This window comes from Emydura macquarii, unplaced genomic scaffold (genome assembly GCF_026122565.2).
Source record: "Emydura macquarii macquarii isolate MOO-44397 ecotype Brisbane River unplaced genomic scaffold, CSIRO-AGI_Emac_v2 contig_374, whole genome shotgun sequence".
Lineage (NCBI taxonomy): Eukaryota > Metazoa > Chordata > Testudines > Chelidae > Emydura > Emydura macquarii.
In genome coordinates, this window is record NW_027130511.1 from 14508734 (window position 1) to 14529767 (window position 21034).

The 21034-nt window shown below is 45.0% G+C and overlaps 1 protein-coding gene across 1 annotated transcript in view; it reads right to left on the reverse strand.

The window, feature by feature from the left end:
* The window catches only part of SCFD1 (sec1 family domain containing 1), a 143821-nt gene that overhangs the window by 111731 nt on the left and 11056 nt on the right, over nucleotides 1-21034 (reverse strand). Inside the window, exons 7-10 of the mRNA XM_067534529.1 lie at nucleotides 13433-13522; nucleotides 11218-11273; nucleotides 8696-8781; nucleotides 5021-5120 (exon numbers count right to left, since the gene is read on the reverse strand). Of these exons, the coding sequence (XP_067390630.1) occupies nucleotides 5021-5120; nucleotides 8696-8781; nucleotides 11218-11273; nucleotides 13433-13522 (332 nt within the window). The remainder of the gene's footprint in view (nucleotides 1-5020; nucleotides 5121-8695; nucleotides 8782-11217; nucleotides 11274-13432; nucleotides 13523-21034) is intronic.

Genomic DNA, 21034 nt, shown 5'->3' on the forward strand with positions numbered 1-21034 from the left:
GGCGCTAGAGCTGCTGCGTCGGTTCTTGGGGCCTCTTGACCGCCCACGGTGCCGCGGTGCCGAGGCGCTCGACGACCGAGAGTCAGAGCTCGGAGGGGAGCGACTCTCCACCCTCTTTGACCGTCTGGGTGAGGATCGGGAGCGGTGTTTCCTCCACCCACCGGGGCCACCCAGCGCGGGTTTGCCCCGAGACGCAAGTCCCTGGTCCCTCGGCCGAGGGGGGACGGAGGCGTAGGCAAGGCCATGAGGGCCCTTGCTGCATCAAACGCCTCCGGCGTCGACGGCCCTTGTAGGGGCGCACCCCCACTCATCCGAGTCGGGGGAGGCTCCCTACGAGGAGACACCGGTGCCGGAGGAGCCTCCACGGCATGTGGCTGGGGTGTCTCCTTAGGAGGAGGCAGGGAGGAGTCCGTCAACGGGATCTCTGGCCGCTTTGACTTCTTTTTAGCCGGCACCGAGATCTTCAGCGGTGCCGGTGGTGCGCTCTGCACCGAAGAGACGCTCGGTGCGGGGGACCGCGATGGCTCGGAGGCCGGGCGCAGAGCGGACTCCATCAGTAGAGCCTTCAGCCTCGCGTCCCGTTCTTTCTGGGTGCGAGGTTTGAACGATTTACAGATTCTGCACTTATCTTTCCGGTGCTGCTCCCCGAGGCAACGGAGGCAGCGGTCGTGAGGGTCGCTCACGGGAAACTGCTTAGAGCACAGAGTGCAGCTTTTGAAACCTGTGGAGCCAGGCATGACCCCACAGGGGCCCTGAAAGGGCAGATGACTACTATAGATGTTTCTTTTTGAATAACAAAAAGTACTAATTCGACTAGATTGGTAGGTAAGCTAAGGACTGCGACTTGCACTAGCAAGGGGCAGAAGTTCCAGCAACCGTCAGAGGCGGAAAGAAGGAACTGGGGACCTGCGGGGCCGGCGGTGCCCTATATACCGCGACATGAGCGCGGCACTCCAGGGGGCGCCGTACCCGGCCCTGCGGGTGTGCTAAGGAAAAAGGTTCCGGGAATCTGTGCACGGGGCGCGCACACACCTAATTGGAATGCATATGAGCAATCACTCGAAGAGAGAAGTTATCTGTTCAACCTTATCTTAGTCTTTTGTGTGTATACTGTACAATAAAGTTTTTAGTTATCTGATCACATAATATTTTTAATGCAGGATCCCTGCCTTATTCATTGCCCAGATGAGACAGTAAATGAGACAAGTTTGTGTTGTAAGTCACTTAAACAAGGCTAGAATTCCAGACTGGCATCACCCCAGTTTAAGCACACTTAGGAGTGTACGATATTTTGTAAGTTTGTTCCCTCTATCTATCACTGACACAATCAGAGCATTGGTTTTGTCATGTTTATACGTTCTCATGGTCTTCCTCAGACAGCCATATCTACTTACTAATACTGAACCTGAGACAATCTGGTTGTAGCTGCTTCCATCATTTCACACTGACTCAGACAAACAGTTTAGGTTTCAGAGTGATGTTTGAGGTTATTGTGTATGCTTGTGTGTGAATTTATGAGCATGGCTAATGGGCTGCAGTGAGGGGCTTTGTCTTATTGTGCTCCCCCAGTGGAGCAGCAGGGGCAGTCTAGCTTTTTCCCTTTACTTAGCGGGTTTTGTGGACATTAGAAAGACAAGATCAAACACTCTTCCAAACACCTGCATCAATGGGAAGACAAGGTAGATAACACAGGCCTCCAGAGACTCCTGAGCCAGGAGAAACAGCTTCCCTAAATGTAAGTGGGCAAGGTGATCAGAAAACCTCTCCCTTAAACCTGTTGATTTTTGAGGAGTGGGGAAGGACAGCAGTTGCTGTGCACAACACAGAAAAAAAGATACAGTTACCCAGAAGGGATGGGGCTGGTCTGGGAGAACTTTAGCCAAACTCTGATCCCTCTGGCTACAGGTATAGTTACTCATGCCTGTGCAGTTTTTTCCAAAAGAACAGGCTATGTATGCCCTCCCCTCTTTCTATCAAAGGTGTGTTAGATTACCCCATCCTGCTGCCATTCAGGGTATATTTTAGATGCAACAACACTGAGTGAGGCTTGTTCCTGTTTTAGGAAGAGGGTGCTCTAAGCTCACCAAACCTCCATATTTTTTTTTACTTACACCCATACTGGGGAATTACTGGCCTTCACTATTTTTTCAGAAGAAGTGAGGGTCAGGGAAAGTACAAGTATTTCTTACCCATAGTTCAGTATTTTATTTGGCTGTTATCACATCAGAGAACAACAGCATGCGTTGAAGCCCCAGATTGCTAGCACCATGAACAAGCATTATGGTGCCAAGAAGATACTTTTTCTGGCCAGAAGCATGACAGCCATTTCATTTTGGCACGTCCTCTGAAGCGTTCTGCAGGCTGCCCATCTAAACCAAACTTTGATAAGCACCTGTATTCTATTGTGTTGGTTCTCGAACTGCAGTCTGTATCCCAATCTCTTGGAAAGGCCTTTCTAGTAATATGAAGCATGGAATAAGGATGTTGGGAGTGCAGAGGGTTTGTGAGATAATCTGTTTCTTACAAAATGTCTGCAAATTCAAGAACCACAGCTCCTGTTAACATGGCATATCAACCTGTGAGTGGGCACAACTGGGGTCCTAAAATATGGACATGAGCTTAAACTGTCAAGCCCATTCTTATGTATCAGCTTGGGTTTGGAAGGACATTATTAATAGTCAAGAGTATTGACAAAGTAATCTATGAAGTAACATTCCACTCCTGTGGGTAATGGAAAATGCTACAGATTGTTCAGGTCAAAATTAAAAAAACCAAATAGCTAGCACACAATAGAAAGTATATGAATCCAGTGGCTCTCCACCTTCTTATAAGGTTTTTACAAAAACGGAGATTATTCTGGTGGACAGCTCCATATGAATGAATAAATTAAAGAAAAAGGGGGAGAGAAAGCTTACTTCATTAGCAGAAAATTCACATATCATTTCTGTTCGTTAGGTCCCTCTCACAGATTACTTTAGCAGCTTAACAGTTACTCTAAAGCTTCCCATTCAGTTTAACATGACAAGTAGAGGTTGTTTATTCAATCAGAACCCTATTTCTACAGACAAATCAGCCTGATTTTTTTTTATATATATATAAACACCACACTGACCTCCCCCATCCACTGGAATAGATTTTGATCAGAATAGGACTCTTTTCAGATAAGCCTGTTTATTTGTAGCAACAGTATTATTATTACCTAAACAGACAAAGCACATAGATTTGTGGTTATGCTGTCCTTTAGATTGCCATTCCACAGATTCCCTAAGCTCCTGTAGTTGAGAGCCAAATGTAAAATGATTTATGTGAAAGTACAATTTATGTAATCATCGCCTTGGTAACTATTTCCCTGTTACAATTTAGGGCCTTTCAACAAAGGCCTTTCAGCAAATTCAAGCCATTTCATAAAATATTGTGCTCATTTTGTGAAGAGCCTGGCATGCTTTTTTTTTGTTCAACTGGATAATGTGCCTGGTTTTGAAATTAAACTTTTCCCCTTGATACAAAACTAGAGATCATTCATGTTTCCACATAATGTAGGCTCATGATGCATACAAACTTTGCTAAACAGTTGAACTAGGCATTATTTTTAAGACAAAACATACACATTCAAAAATGCTAAAGTTTTTAAACAATCCTTCACTTTCAAAAAGGCAGTGACTTTCCATCAGCTGAAAAGTGTGTAAGCAACATACACAGCACATGCACAATTTGAGTTCTATAAAACCCCACAAGATTTTGAAAGACTAAAAAAATTTCTCCTCAGTGATGCAATAATTTTCAGACAACACTATGTGCCAATACATAACACACAGTAACTGGGCATGTAATCATGTATATTGCAATTTACCATGAACTACAGACAGTGAATGCACAGCACAACCTCAGAAAAAAACCACAAAACACTATCTCAGAGGAGTTACTCTAACAGGTCACGGGTAATTAATTTTAATGTATGTTAAAGTGAACTGATATCCTTCCTGCTTTTTTCTATGCAGTTAAATCAAAAATTTTATTAGCATATTTTATTATATTAGATTTTTGTAGTTATCTCTCTCTCTATTTCTCAGTTAAGTAACAAGATTTCCTTCCATTAAAATAAATTTCCAATATAACATGCAGCTGAATCAGGAATTAAGTTGCATATTATTTTCTCCATTAGTAATGGAGCTCTAAGACATCTTAAACCAGCCAGACGTTTATAGACCTATGAACAAAAAAAGCTTTTCACTGCAAGTTGCTTTATAAAATCAACTCTGGAAAATGTAAATGTTCTAAGCTCCATGTAACTTCCTAAAAAAAAAAAAAAATTATTAAAGTTCTCTCAGCAAGATCATGTACCAGTTGGTGTTTCTCTATATAGAACATCTACACCATCTTGTGGAGAAGAATGGTAAAGTAATAAATCTCTAAAACCTCAAACTGATAATAGCTGTTTTAAAAACATATTAAAACAATACAAAATATTTACTTTTCAGAACAGATATAATTAGAATTAAACCATTATAATCCGTACATTTCATAAAACATCCGAAAATCAAGCTAACCGCAAAATCCTATCATGACAATTTAGTGTTATAAGCATTTGTCTTTGTAGATGGGAACGAGAGAACACAACGTACCTTAAGCCTTTTTATGTTACAAAATGACAAATGAAAATCAGTGACAAAACTTATATGTAATTGATTTAAGACAAATTTTGACATTAAGAGATATACAGAGTATACACAAAATTTATAAAATTAAAAAATTCTGAAAAATAGCTGTGCATTACTGAATTACTAATATCTTAGCAACTACAGAAACATTTTAAATATTAAAAGTTTTAAAAGCTACTGCAATGTCGAAACTCCCAACCCTTCAAAATAAACCTTCTAGATTTGTTTTTAGTGAAATAACTTCCAAATAAATTATATATATAAAATAAGATTTTGATTAAGGATTGATGCCAGTACTAAGTTTAAGAGTAAACTGAAAATGCAATTGTACTTCCAAAAGTAAAAATGACATTTATTCTTACCAGTACATCATGCACTAAGGCCTGGTATGTCCAAGTATGGTGTAGAGGAGTTGCTAAATCTATGTTTCTGTCAACAAGGACTAACAAAGGCCTTTGGAAACTGTAAATAAGAGACATTTTGTCAGTAACTCTTTATATATATTTGGAAGAGTCTCTCAGTCTCTTCAGAAATATCAGAGATATCTTCAGAGTTTTTTTGTACTGCCAATCTCTTTAAATCAGTGATACTCAGATCTCAGTGGTTCAGGAGACAAATTAGCAGTGAACATTACTCAAGAGAGCCACAGTAGTGTGAATTCATTGTTTCATTTACTATAGTACTACATATTCATATTTAAACAATATGACAAGGAAATGTTTAGTTTTTATATAATTCTCACAGCAAAATGACTGACCAAATATTATTTTATCAACTACAATTGGTAATAACATAGTAAAAGAATCCTGATTGGTTAATAACTTAGATTGATTAATAATTAAATCACACAAATGTTTTAATATTATGTGCTGCAAAGAACTGCAGGAGACACATTAAAGATACACTTGTGGCTCGGGCACCTGAGTCTGAATAGCACTGCTTTAAATATTATTCTTGCAAATTGCACATACTATCATGCTGAATTTACAACTTTAGAGTTAGGCTTGGGGCATAATTAACTGAGAAAATTCACAAAGATAAGACTGAGACCAAGAAATCAGCAATATTAAAAAAAGACGGAAAGTTACATTGATAGTCTCATCATCCATATAAAAGCCCAAAGACACATACACTCTCATACTTCAGGGTAAAAGTTGTTGGCAAATCAAAGTTAGCATGTATTAGAAAGAAACTTCCTGTATAAACAGATTATCCCATAATTTTCTGTTACAGAGTTTCCTTCACCTTCCTCTGAAGCATGTTGGGGCTGGCCACTCTCAAAAATGGGATACTGATTAGACAGACCACTGGTCTGATGTGGTAAGGCAACTCATGCTCTGTAATAACTAAAGAGCTACCAAACATAACTCTTAAATCCAAGTCAAATAACCAGCACCGACTAGCCTTCTTTGTTAATAGCTTAGTTACACAGATTCACAACTGATTATTAAATAGAGACTATATTGATATCAATGGATGGTAATCACCTTCTAGCAATGGACAATAAGAAAATATTCAGGATGATTATGTAAGATTTGTCTGCATCTTCTGAAACCATTGACTTGTCCACATAAAGTGGTGAGGTGGAAGAATGAAATAGCTTGAATGGTTTGGTTCTTCTAAAAAAGATTCCAAAGGTAGTACTGTACCACTGTTCATCCCTTACCTCCCCCAAGGAATCTCATATCTACAGTCTCTCTCTATCGGAGGTCCATCATGTCACCTCTCCTGTTTTATTCAGCTCTTTTATGAGTAAAATTTTCAAAAGTTCCAAAGTAATTTGGGAGCCTAAGTCTCATTGAAAATCAATGAGATTTAAACTCCTAAGTGCCTACATTTCTGAAAAAGGGACTTTAGCATTTTTTGAAAGTTTTATCTCATGTCTCCTTTTCACTGAACCCAGATACTATTGTCTCATTACTCTTCAATGTCTGAAGCGTAAGCTAGGGCTCTAGAGGAAAGCAAACTGACTGCAACTCAATCCCTGTAAGAATAAAGTGATGTTTGTCTGCAAAGGGAAGTGTTCTGAAGAACTGGTGCAGGTGGTCTCTACTGCACTTATTGAGCGTGTTTCCATGTCTTTAGACAAAATGGCATTCAATCTTTGTGATCCACTGTTGCTCCCTGATCTTCAGATAGGAATTCCTCATAATGACTTGCATTCTTTTATGTCTAGCCAGGAGACGGCAACTAATCCTCTCAAGTGTAGTCCTCTCCATATTTCTTACCTTCAGGACAGACTACTGTAATGTGCTCTACTTAGGACTACCCTCAAAGTCTACCTGGAAGCTTCAGCTGCAGGGCAACTCACCCTGAACACATACTTCCTGCATACAAGTCTCCACAATGGTTTCTTTTTCACATAAAAATGGCCGTACTGGGTCAGACCAATGTTCCATCTAGTCCAGTATCAAGTCTTTCCACAGTTGCCAGTGCCAGATGCCTCAGACGGAGTGAATAGAAAAGGGCAATTTAATCAAGTGAGCCATCCTCTGTCATCCAGTCCCACAGATAGGGATACCCAAAGCATGAGATTGCATCTGTGACCATGTTGGCTAATAGCCATTGATTGACCTATCCTCCATGAACTTATCTAATTCTTTTTTTAATCCAGTTATACTTTTGGCCTTCACAGCTTCCCCGGCAATGAGTTCTACAGGTTGACAGTGCGTTGTGTGAAGAAGTACTTCCTCAAGTTAGTTGTAAACCTGCTGCCTATTAACATCTTGGGTGACCCCTGGTGTTATGTGAACGTGACTGTTTACCCTTTTTTCAGCTAATTTATGAAGTTTCCTCCATGTCAAAATGTACTGCATATTGAAGGCCAGATCCTGCACAGCTGTGTGTGCTATAAGCATAGTGGATTTGCAAGCCACATGACACATATGAACAGGCTTCTGCCAGGACATAGCCTATATCACAATGTGCTCTAGCTTATCCCCTACATATCATGTAATTGTTTCTTAGCACATCAAAAGATACCGTGCGTGTACTGTGACCAAGTTAACGAGTCAGTAATTCAAATCCTTGTCACCAATGTAAGTGGTCTGACAACTACAGTCAAACAAAAGCAATTAACACAATAGTTGTATTAAGGGCAGGAGAATGAAGAGCAAGGGCAGACAGTATGGAGTAGACCAGTGAACCCAGAGCATTGTGCTAGCAATAAAGCAGTAAAGTTGCAGGATACCTAACTGAAAGTTGATATAGGTCTGTGAAAGACAAGGACCTATGTCATCAATGCAAGATGCTGTGTGTCACCAGGCCAATGATACATACAGCATGCGGGCACCAAACAGAAGAAGTCTCACCACACAGCCCCAGAAGATGAACAGACATGGAATGTGGTCACCCTGACAATCCCACAGAGTAGGTCAAGAATAGTGGAAGAGAACAGAAGTTGCCAAAACCCCCGTACACAAAAAACATAAATTCAGGGTATTGGTGATGATCTTTAAAGCCTCTAATAATCTCGGACTGAGTTATTAGAGAGAGAGTTTCATTATATACCTGCTCTGAGGCAGTTAGGATCAGCTAGGAAGCACTTGCTCTTCGTTTGTGGGTTTGAAATCTCCAACAGCAATGGCAGAATTCTCAGCTGAGAAAGTGAGTCTGCCTTTTTTATTACTGACTAAATAGAAGTAAGGCTATGAACATTTCTATAAGCAGAACACCATTCATTCTCATTCTATAGGTTGATGCAGTAGATATTTTTGCAGTATACTGGATCTTTCTAGGTCTGCTGAACAAAATTTGTGTCTTCTTTAATTATATGAAAGTTTTTAGTTCAGGATCTGAGGGCTACATTCTCTGTCCATCCATAGTTTTTAATCTGATAGGGTTTTTATTCGATTAATATGAAATAACATTTAATTTTCCTTAATATTTCTGAAGACTTCATAAAAGCAAGCTACTCTAAGGCATGAACCGTGTCTCTGTACAATACCTAGCTCAATAGATTCCCAAGCCATACAGGGCCTTTTAGTGTTACTGCAATAAACATATTAAAATAATGCAAAATAACTGTAGCACAGTACCTGAATTGTCCAGCCCCAAGTGTGTCACCTGTAAAAAGACTGTTTCTGGCATCTCTGAGGTTCTCTCGGAGTTTCTTATCTAGTTTCTAAAAAATGTAAAGGACCTTTTTACACACCGGTGAGATTAGGGATTCTCTCAATCATTTTGTACAATGGACAAAGTTTAAGACAGATATGTGCTTTTGTCTGATGTCAAGACAACAATTTTCCAAATTAACTTTAGTTTTTCTATTACTCATGCTATTGCTTAAGTCACACTAACTTACTTTGCATACAGTTCTGGGCAAATTCCTGATTTTCCAGGCAATCCAAGCCCCTCTTTAGTGGAGTCTCTCTCTCTAAGCACTATTAGTTAGATTTAAAGAAGTGAAGAGAGTCATGCAGGTTGCAAAGTCAGACACTTGAAAATCAGAAAATGCTGGAGTTATGGTTACCTGTGCAAACTGAATTTTGCCTCCTTTGTGTCCAACTTGTTCACTGAATGAGGCAGGGGTTTTGTGGAAAAAAATGTGATTATGTAATTAAACTGTACCGTAATGCCTATGCAAAAGGGGGAGAATTACGTTTGCATGGATAACTGTTAATGTTCATTTCCCAGCTTTCAAAAAGCAGATACTCCCAGTACAGTACGCTACTTTGTTTATATTTTTAGTGTTTTGGCATTTTGCCAAAATTTTCCTAAGGCTTGGAAGTGAGAGAAGGGAAATGGTAATTATTAATAGTCTCTCTCTCAGCAAGAGCTGAATGGAATTTCATGGAACAAAGAAGAGGCACTTCTCTAGTCTAAAGGTTGTTTCCCCTTACCAAATAACAAAGGTCTGCTGCTACAAATAACGGATGTGCAAAACCTTTTCTTTGATAAGCGCACAAGAATATTTTATAATGGAAAATGTTAAAGCAGCCTTTATATAAGGATTCACTATCACTCTCTTTAGGATCTCCCAAACAAAATTAGTTCAGTTACCATTTAATTTTATATTCTGTGAAAAATCATAACTCTGATCTGATGTCATTAAAGAGGTAAAAAAATTGCAGCTGTAGTCTTGCCATACATTTCAGCTGTGTTTTTGACTAAGTAACTAAAAACAACAGTGTTTTGTTTTGTTTTAAAGTCTTTCCTGCAGTCTCCAAGCTGGAGTCAGGAGTTCTACAACACTCCCTTTGTTGTTTAGGGAGCTATTCAGATCTCTTCCATGCCCTCCCCACCCCCACCCCCCCTTTTTTTTTAAAAGAGGGAGGAGACAGATATAAGCAGCCAAGTAACTTAGGTTCCCATTCATAGACCTGAGGGGAAGATTGCTGCAGCGAGGCATCAGATACTTGGGGCCAGCACCAGGAGGAGACTTACAGAGCTGTCCTCAGCTGGCAAGAAGGTAATGAGGGAAAAGGTCTGGCCAAAGGAAAGGAGAGTTTAAAAGATCTATTCATCTTCTCGAAATGTTCAGGGTAGGGGAAGCCCAAAGAATTAAGCAAAGGCCACAGCAACTGCTTCATCACTCACTGTTGTCAAACTAAGGAAGAGTGAATACAGTTCCTTCCATAGGTCTGACAGCATACCACAACAGGTCTCACCATGCCAGCATTTGTTGCATTGGTTACATTTTAAGTTTGTTTCACAACCATAAGGTTTAGAAAATTTCATTCAAATTGAGTTCTAGCAGAAGCTGCTATTATTTCCATTCGCCTGGGAAAGATTTCTACTGCCCTGGCTTAGCAAGATTTTGAAAGGCTGTTTTAGTCATTTATAGACTATAGACCATAAGACAAATGCAGAAAAATATTTTACTTACATAATCTTAACATTATTATTTAGAATAATGTGTCTAAGTAGGTCATACAAGCCATATTTAGATAAGGACAATTGTAGCTGAAATTAAAGTTACATTAGCTTAAAGGGACAAATCTTTTCAATTACTAAGCAATAATGCAGTAAGTGAAGGTGGATTTCTCTAAACATTTATCAACAAAGCAATCATCTATTATACTTATTCTCTAATTACCTTTGCTTACTATTAACTTATTCCCAATTTACACCCCCCCAAAATACTTCACTCTATGATCATTGCACAAATTCTGGTGGGAACCTGAGATCCAAACAAACTCATACAAATTACAACCATTAAAGTAAATAAAATAAATAAAAAGTATGACTACAACTATTTACACAGACATTTTACATAATTCTAACTACTGTTTTACACAGCAGGAAGGGTTATGTTCTTAGGGTGCTATGTCTATTGGAAAAGATGATGATGATGGACTGTATGCACTGGAGAGACGTGCACCTCCACCCATCAGAACCTGCTTTCAAAAGATTCCTGTGGCTGTGTGACTAGTCACACGACTTCTACAATGTAGCTCTGGGGAAGCAATGACAGGAAGGAGAACCTGGATATTTTCTTCTTTGATGCTTAATGTTTTTTCTTTGATGTTAAATATTGGGGGTTGTAAAAAATTTAAAAAAATGCTATTAGCACATTTATTTGAAACAATCATGTATTTAGTGTTTAAAAAGCTCTTACCACTGCCACCATTTCTGCTGCAGTTCCTCTTGAACATCTGATTATGGGAATAGCTCCTATTAAAAGATACATTGACCTCTATTTACTTTATAATTTGCAGGTCATAAATAATTACACTGTGATGTTGTGGTTTTTGTTTTTTGAATAACTGATTTGGGGTCCCAAATTTTCAGAACAGGCTGTCTAAACTGTACAAAGTGTGGCTCTAGTAGTCATTACACACAAAACTACAAAGAATGGTTTATACCAATACATTTAAACATAGTATTATAAAACCACAATAAGAATGATAAATACTTAAAATAATGTTATAAACACACACACACACACACACAAGTACATTGACAGTCAGGGATGGCCAACTAAAATGTTAAAAAAAAAAAAACAGGTCTCTCACCTATCCCACATGCAAGTATTAAATCTTAAGAAATTTTAAAACCTAGTTTACTTTATATTATTTATGTTGTTTATTTACTTTTTCATTTTTCTCTTGACAAGCAAATAGATTGGTCAATTTTGCTTTTGTTTAGTTATTTTTGCTTTTGATAGTCTGGTTCTCTTCCATTACCACAACATTGCAACACCTGGGTTGCAACTCACTGCAGGGGAATATTTATTCATTAAAATAATTTTTTCCATTGGAATTTCAGGCTTCAACTGTCATATACTGAATTTTTAAATACATGAAAGTTAAAACATTGAAGATTTAAGGGGCTCGGTAAGATACATTTTAATTCTCACCAGAGAAACTAAGGCATTCAACAGGTTCAAAGAATCATTCTAATTCAGAGTGCCCTAGGGACTGCTAATCTCACCTACTCAAGAAGTTACAGATTTAGGCAGTGAAAAGGGAAGTAATGGGAGCTATCAGTTTAGCACTTCAGTGTTTATAATTTTAAGCATGTAAAATTGTATGCACTGAGTTGCTAACAACATGGACCTGTACACCTTTCAACAATTTGACAGTTATCCAGCCATTAATGACAAACATTAAATAGCATACAAGATATTAACAATAAGACTTCTGTTTATCAGCAAAAACCCAGACGATCTCTGAGAATAAGAGATACTTTATTTTTTTGGTGATCATCAAGATCGGTTGTTTGTTACGGCAAAAAAAGGCATTTTATCGTAAGAAAAGAAGAAATCATGGTACAATATATCCTTTATTTTAAAATATAAATATAATAATAATTTATTTATTTAAAATATTTAACTAATATCTTAATAAAATTAAAAACACTCCATGACCAGGCTAGTAATGGTGTTACTGCCTGAATAAGGGTGCAAATTTCAAAAGCATTCAGCATTTGCCCAGCTCGTTCCTAATTAAGCAGTTTGAAGCGTGAAGCACTAAAGCAGGAGCATTTTACCACTGACTTCAATAGCAGCAAATTTATGCCAACAATGAGCACTTTTGAAAAGCCCATTTTAAAAGTCATGGCTTGCATCACAGATGTCATGACCATGACAAACAAAGAGGCTTAGAAATTGTTTTAAAAAAAATCTATAATAGACTAGGAAACTTCTTCTATCACCTTCACAATCTTAAACTGTGTATAGGACATGACTGATATAATAAGGTAAAGGTTGTTGTGAACTATGTATGAGTTTGAGTTCAAAGAACATCCAGTTTTCAGTGCCAAATATTAAGCACTTCCTAAAGCACCATTCACATGCAAGGATCTCAAAACAAAATTTTTCAGACACTAAGGCTATGTCTTCACTGACGGTGGCAAATTCGCCACCGTCAGATCGACTTATCTGGATCGACTGAGAGGTCAGTGAAGACCCGCTCAGTTGATCCAGAAATCGATGTATTAAGACTACCTCCTCAAGTGGCGCAGTGCATTGAAGACGGAGCGCAGAACGGAAGCACAGAAGTCGACGGGAGTTACGCAAGTTTTTTGCGTAGTTTGCGTAACTCCGGTCGACTGCCGCCACATCTCCGAGGTAAATGTAGAGAAGCCCTAAGAGTCCACTCTTCTATGAGGTGGGAATTACTCCCTATTCATCAGTGTTTTCACAGCAGCACACAGGTTTAGTGACTGGTCAAAACTTACACAGCAAGCAGAATCCAGGAGTCTTGCATTGACCCTGCTTTCTCTCTCATGCTGCATATGTGGAAGTTAAGAGACTTACTATATGTAATTAAAAATGCAGATCTCTGGGAAGTAACAGCACATTGAGAAATTCACTAAAATTATAAACTTACCAAGTGTAACAAAAAAGCAGAAAAGACTGTCAACAATAGTGTCCATAATGTTCTCCATTTCAGTGTCCATTATATCTGGTCTGTTAATGGCTAAAACATTGTAAAATAGAAGAAAAAAACATGAAGTTGCAGTCTAAATCAATCTCTACAACATACAACATTCACAATAAGGAAATCTCTTATAGTGGCCAAACACTGACTGTTAGTCACCAACACTGAAGAAGTGACCAAAGTAAGACAGCTGTAATAAAGGCTCCACTTAATGCTTCCACTCCTGCTGCCAATTAATTTTTTTTAAAGTCACAAATAATGGAAAAACATTAATAAGTTTTTAAATTAGTTTTACTGGTTAGATCAAAACCAGTGTTGTGCAGTGTTCTTCACGCATCTCTTACAATACATGTCAACTCTTACCAACCCAATTGCTACCACAGCTATGGGCAGAGATGGAGAATCAAGACAATGTGTGTGTGTGGTGATTTTGGACTAATGTCCACTTGGAAACCAAGGTGGAAGCCACTGTGTCAGGCAGAGAATAAGCATTCTGTATTTGTACAGGAATTACAAGGTGTTATTTTATATATTAAGGAAGCAATGGTCTGTAACATACATAATAATCACTCCATTGATGGTTTAAAAAACATTTGCATGCCAATGTTCTGATCCAGGGATCATTCCGAAGTATTTTATAATACAGATAGGTAGGTAGGTGGGTGGGTGGGTGTGTAAAAAACAGAAATGCAGATAAACCTTCCCCATAGTGTTTTAGTGTAGCAGTAATAAATTTTATCTTTTACTAATATTTCTGGTTCTAATGTAAACAGTCTTTGGAGAAAACTGGGTATCAACTTCTGTTTATTTAGGACGCTGTGGTAACAATCATCATTTGGTACTACAAACGTAAGTTGGTTATATGTACTTTTTTTTTCTTTTTTTGGGGGGGGGGGAGGGAGAATTTTCAAGTTAGTTTACTCTATGTTCACAATATCTTAATAGAAATCTACAGAGTATTATAGGGCATACATTTTGAAAAATGTATTTGTTTAGAAATTAAGCAAAAAGTTCGGTGAATCCGTTCTAACAGGTTGACAGGGAAAAAGCATATACTGACTGGTCATTGTTTAGAAGACGCAAAGGATTCCTGCCACAAATAGAAAGCCATCTTCCCTCTTTTACCTTCCAGCCTCCTTAGTAGATCACTTGTTACAAGGAAAAAAGACTATAGAGATCTGTAAAAACTGCAAAAGCAGAGATCAAACACCTGCACCTCAGATTTTTAGGTACTTCTGTTCAAGAAAACAGGGTTACTTACCAGTAACTGTTGTTCTTCAAGATGTGTTGCTCATATCCATTCCAATATAGGTGTGTGCGTGCGCCCCGTGCACTGGTTCCCAGAATTTTTTTCCCCTTAGCAAGCTCTGTAGGGCCGGCTCAGACACCCCTTGGAGTACCATGCTCATGCCACGGTATATGAGGTGTCGCCGGCCCTATGGACCCTCAGTCCCTTCTTTCTGTCATCTCAAAGAACAACAGTTACTGGTAAGTAACCCTGTTTTCTACTTCGAGTGATTTCTCATATCCATTCCAATATAGGTGATTAAATAGCCATACCTTGGAGGTGGGTAGGAATCAGCATCGAGCTACTCTCATCAGCATGGCCCTGCCAAAGCCCACGTCCTCTCTCGCCTGCTGCACAATGGCGTAGTGGGACGTGAAGGTGTGGACCGACGACCAGGTTGCTGCCTTGCAGATGTCCTGCAGGGGCACTCTTTCCAGAAAGGCTGCCGATGAGGCCTGGGCTCTGGTTGAGTGTGCTGACACAGCACCTGGAAGCGGCACCTTTGCCTGCTCATAGCAGGTCCTGATGCAGGCGGTGATCCAGGCGGAGATGCGTTGGATGGAGACAGGTAAGCCCTTCATCCGGTCCACTACTGCCACGAACAGCTGCGTTGACTTCCGGAACAGCCATGTCCACTCGATGTAGTAGGCCAGGGCTTGCCTCACGTCCAGTGAATGCCATCTTCACTCCTCCTCCGAACCGTGCAGTTTAGGAAAGAACACGGGGAGGAAGATATCCTGGTTATAATGAAACTGGGACACCACCTTAGGCAGAAAGGCCGGGTGGGGTCTCAGCCGCATCTTGTCTTTATAAAAGACGGTGTAGGGGGCTCTGAGGTCAATGCTCTTATCTTGGAGACCCTCCTAGCTGATGTAATGGCTACCAGGAAGGCTACCTTCCATGAGAGGACGAGCAGAGGGCATGTAGCCATGCGCTCGAAGGGGGGGGGGTCTCGTCAGAGCGGCAAGGACCAGGTTCAAATCCCAGGGAGGCACTGGGTCGCGGACCTGGGTATAGCCTCTCCACCCCTTTAAGGAACCTGACTGACATGGGGTGCGAGAATAATGTCCTCCCTTCCATTGGCTGGTGGAAGGCTGAGATGGCTGCAAGATGCACCGAGCAGGCTCTCTCTTCCTCTGTCAGCCACAGAGTCTCCATGCCGTCAGGCGGAGGGAGTCCAGGTCCGGGTGCAGCAGGTGACCCCGGTCCTAGGAGAGTAGGTCGTAATGCCTCGGGAGCGGCAGCGGCGGGGCAATGGACAGGTCCAGCAACATGCTGAACCAGTGCTGTCTCAGCCAGGCTGGGGCAATCAAGATGATGTCCGCTTTGTCCTTCTTGATCTTCAAGAGGACCTTGGGCAGCAGTGGAATGGGGGGAAATGCGTACATCAGGGTCCCCGTCCAGTCTATAAGGAACGCGTCGGAGATGGAGCCTGGCTCGCAACCCCGGAGTGAGCAGAACCTTGGGCACTTCTTGTTCTAGGATGACGCAAACAGGTCCAGTTGGGGAACACCCCACTTGCGGAAAATGGACGTCACCACCTCTAGGTGCAGTGACCAGTCGTGGCGGGGTAGAAACAACCTGCTGAGGTGGTCCGCCTCGTTGCTCCTGACCCCCGGGAGGTGGGAGGCAGATATGTGGAAGTCGTGCCTTACCGCAAAGTCCCAAAGTCAAATAGCCTCCTGTCAAAGGGCCGAGGAGTGCGCCCCCCCCTTGCCTGTTCATGTAAAACATGGCTGCTGTGTTGTCAGTGAGGACCTGCACCATCCTGCCCCTCAGAAACCGGAGGAACACACTGTAGGCCAGGCGGACTGCCCTGCGCTCCCTGACATTGATGTGGAGATACCTCTCCTCTGCCGACCAGAGCCCCTGGGTGCTGAGGTCACTGCTGATATGGGCCCTCCAGCCCACATCTGAGGTATCCGTGATGAGGGTTACTGATGGTGCCAAGTCTCTGAAGGGGACTCCCTTCAGTACCTCCCCTGGGTCCCTCCACCAGTTCAGAGAGGTCAGGACCTGAGTGGGAACCGTGACCACCCTGTTCAGAGAGTGCCTGGCTGGTGCATACACCGAGGTCTGGAGAGGCCTGAGCTTGAGACGAGACAGCCTCACTACGTACTTACAGGCCGCCATGTGTCGGAACAGCTGAAGTCAGTGCCTGGCTGTCGTCGTGGGGGACCTGTGGAGATTGTCGATTATGGCAGCCATCGCCTCGAAGCGAGGCTGTGGGAGGAAGGTTCTGGCCAGAGTGGCATCAAGGGTGGTCCCGATAAAGTCTATGTGCTGCACCGGGGTGAGAGTGGACTTCTGCTCGTTGATGAGCAGCCCCAGTCTGGTGCATGTCGCGCAGGTGAGTTCCAGGCTGTTGCTCACGTGGGCCCTGGACTTGCCCCGGATCAGCCAGTCGTCCAGGTAGGGGAAGATCTGAACCCCTCTGTGGCACAGGTAGGCCGCCACCACCGCCATACACTTCGTGAACACCCTGGGGGCGAACTAGAGGCCAAAGGGTAGTGCCGAGAACTGGTAGTGGCAGCCAGCTACCACAAACCGGAGGAAACGTTTGTGACTGGGAAGGATGGAAATATGCATCTTTTAAGTTGAGGGCAGAATACCAGTCCCCTGGATCCAGAGTGTGAATGATGGAGGCTAGGGAAACCATACGGAACCTGAGGCATATGATGAATCTGTTCAGACAGCGGAGGTCTAATATGGGCCTCAGGCCCCCTTTGCCTTGGGTATAAGGAAATATCTTGAGTAGAACCCCTTCCTCCTTTCCTGCGGAGGAACCGCTTCCACAGCCCCGAGGAAGAGGAGGGAGTTCACCTCCTGTATGAGGAGTTGCTTTGAAAGGGGTCCCTGAAGAGGGACGGGGTAGGGGGGAGAGTCCGGGGGAAAGGCTGTGAGCTAAAGGGCGTAGCCCTTGAGGACTACACTGAGGACCCAACGGTCTGAGGTGGTTTCACCACTTGGCGTAATACGGCCTGAGTCAGAGTGAACGGTAGGGTCAGATCCAGGGGAACAGTAAACATGCCACCCTCGGGTGCACCATCAAAATTGCCTTTTGTTGTTCTGTCCTTTGGCTGGGCCTTGTTGGGGGCCCGCAGAGGACCCCGAGTGGTCGTGTCGGTTAGGTGCCTGTAGCCGGGAGGGGTGGTCCTCCTCTGAGGAGGACCCAGAGAGGGAGCCAGACCCACCCTGGCTGACAGAAGCCTGCCCCAGGGAAACACCTGACCGGAAGCCAGGGGGCGGGACTAGGCCTTTAAAGGCCCCAGGGGCTCCACCTGACCGGAAGCAGGAGGGCGGAGCTAGGCCTTTAAGAATCAGGCCGGCGAGCTCACTTGGCAAGAGGCGGCCGAAGCGGAAGGACGTGTCTCCCCCGGAGCTCCTAGCCAAGGCCGGGCCAGGGAGCTGGGCTGAGAGGGAGTGGCCGGCCTTAAACCCAGATTGGGGCTCGACCGAGGCCTCCCCCAGGTACCCTACGGCCTGGGAGTTGGAGGGACTGCCAGAGACCCCCTCGGCCTGGGAGCCGGAGGAAGGCCCGTTGGGGCTCCCAGCGGACTACGAGCCGGAGGAGAACCCCCCGGAGACACCCGGGGCCTGGGAGACCGAACCAGACCTGCCAGAGCAGTGCCGAGCCTGGGACCCCGAGGACCTATCGGCCCTGCCCGAGGCCTGGGGACCGCAGGACCTGGAGGAGCTACCCTTCGAGGACGAGCCCATGGAGCTCCCTGAGCTGCCGCCCGTGGACGAGGAGGGCCTAGCAGGTCTACCGAACCTCAGCGACCCAGAGGAGGCAGGTACCGGGGGTTTCGGGGAGGAAGAAGCCCAGGGATCGCCACATGTTAGTGGCTGAGTCAGGGGCAACCTGGGCGGCGTGTTTCGGCCGGAGCCCCGCCGACCCAATGGCAAACGCTGTTGCCACTGCCAGGGCCCTGGGCTGGGACGCAGTGGAGACGGGCGGGCCTGCGTCCCCCTCCCCCCTTCCCTATCCTCCGTGAGGAAGCCTTCCCCGCCGTGCCGTTCCCGAGAGCGGCGTGCTCACCTGCCAGCCCTGCTTGAGGGCCTGGCCATAGACTGCTTGCCTCGCCAGCCCTGCCTGAGGGCCTGGCCATAGACTGCTTGCCTCGCCAGCCCTGCCTGAGGGCCTGGCCATAGACTGCTTGCCTCGCCAGCCCTGCCTGAGGGCCTGGCCATAGACTGCTTGCCTCGCCAGCCCTGCCTGAGGGCCTGGCTATAGACTGCTTGCCCCTGAAAAGGGCACAAGACTGCTCCCGGTGGGAGGTAGCCGGGAGAGGTGGTCCCCCTCTGAGGAGGACCCAGAGAGGGGAAAACCTGGACGCTGCTCCCCGGTTCCAGGGGCACGTCCACAGTGCCCTATACCTAGCCCGGCCCCTCCTGGGTTGAGCGAGCCTGGGAGGCGGCCTAGGGGCAAGCTGGGGCTAGTGTTGGGCTTGAGGCCGAGACTGACGCCTCGAGGCCTGTAGTGTATATAGCCCTAAGGATTTGAGTGTAGCCCTCGAGTCCTTCAGGGCGTGCAGTTTGTCATCGGTCTTGTCCGAAAAGAGTCCAGCCCCATCAAATGGCAGGTCCTGGATGGACTTCTAGACCTCTTGAGATAACCCCGAGGACTGCAGCCACGAACACCGCCACATTACAATGCCTGAAGCCATGGCCCTTCTAGTGGTATCTGCTGCATCACTGGCCATTTGTAAGGCCGCCCCTGAGACCGCAGCGCCTTCGTCTAGGACCGTCGTGAAGTCCACTGCTTGGTCCTGTGGCAATCCCTCCGCAAACCTCCGCAAGAAGGACCAGAGGTTCAAATTCTATTGGCCAAGGAGCGCCTAGTGATTGGTGATCCTCAGCTGCAGGGTCCCTGTAGAATAGACCTTGCAGCCGAAGAGGTCTAGTTTCTTCTTCTCTTTATTCTTGGGAGTATTGCCCTGGGACCCCTGCCTGTCTCGTTGGTTGGTGGCATCGACCACTAGAGTCCCCGGGAGCAGGGTGGGTGTATGGAAATTCAAACCCCTCCGAGGGAATGTAGTATTTCCTCTCGGTGCCCTTGGATGCGGGGGCAACCCAGGCAGGGGTCTGCCAAAGACCTTGGCCAGTTTCAAAACTCTCTCGTGAACTGGCAGGGCGACTCTGGATGGCCCTGCTGACCCTGTCACACCAAAGAGGGAGTCCTCCTCCTCAGAGAGTTCCTTAATCTCTAAATTTAAATTGCTGGCCACCCTCCTGAGTAGCTCTTGGTGTGCCTTGAAGTCTGGCAGGGGTGCCCTATGATCCCTAGCAGCCGCATTGTCAGGGGAAGAGGAGGATTGTGGGAGGGGCCCTGTGGAGGGACCCTCCTCAGGGTCCGATTCCTCCTCTGAGGAATAGCCCTTGTCCGGCTGGCTCAGAGGGAGGGGGTGCTGGTTGGGCCACTGAGGAGTGGACCGAGACCGTACTCTGGCCCATCTGAGTCTCCCATGGCCCCCAGTACGGCCACTGCCAAGGCCCTTGTGGCCACGCTGGTGCCGGCATCGGTGCCGACTGGGAAGCCTCCTGGTGGTGGGCACGGGACCCTGAGCCGCTGGATCGGTGCCTGTAACATTTACGGCCCGTCAGCCCTCGTTGACGACCTGCCCCGAGACGATGTTGATGAGGAGGATTGTCGGTGCCGACTCCTGTGGTGCTGGCGGCAGGGTGAGTGGCTGGAGGAGCTGGAATACGACCGCCGCCTTGGCGCCGAGGTCTTGCGACGGCACTTCCCCCTTGGAGACTGGGAGTGGTGCCGGCCATGGCATCTCCACACTGGCTTCGAGGACCGTGACCAATGGCACGGTGCCGGTGTCGCCATCAGTGCCAAGTCAGACTACAGCCCGGGATCGGGACCGGTGCCGTGGTGTCCATACCGGTGCCCGGAGTCGCACCGGGCTACGTGCCAGGGATCTGGACTGTTCTGGTTTGGCTGTCTCCTCAGGCACCGGGATCCGCGCCGGGCTGCATGCCGGGGATCTGGACCAGTGCCGCACCGGACTGTGCTGGGGTGTGAGATTCGGAACCGCGACCCCCGCGCGAGGTGGAACTGTATCGGCGTTGCCTCACACATGAACCTCTAGACCGCCCTCGGTGCCGCGGTGTCGAGGAGCTCGACGACTCAGAGTCGGAGCTGGGGGGGGGGAGGAGCCCGCAGTCTCTACACTCCGCAATCGTCTGGGGGGAGACTTGGACTCCTGTCTCGACCACCCATCGGGGCCACCCAGCGCGGGTTTACCCCGAGA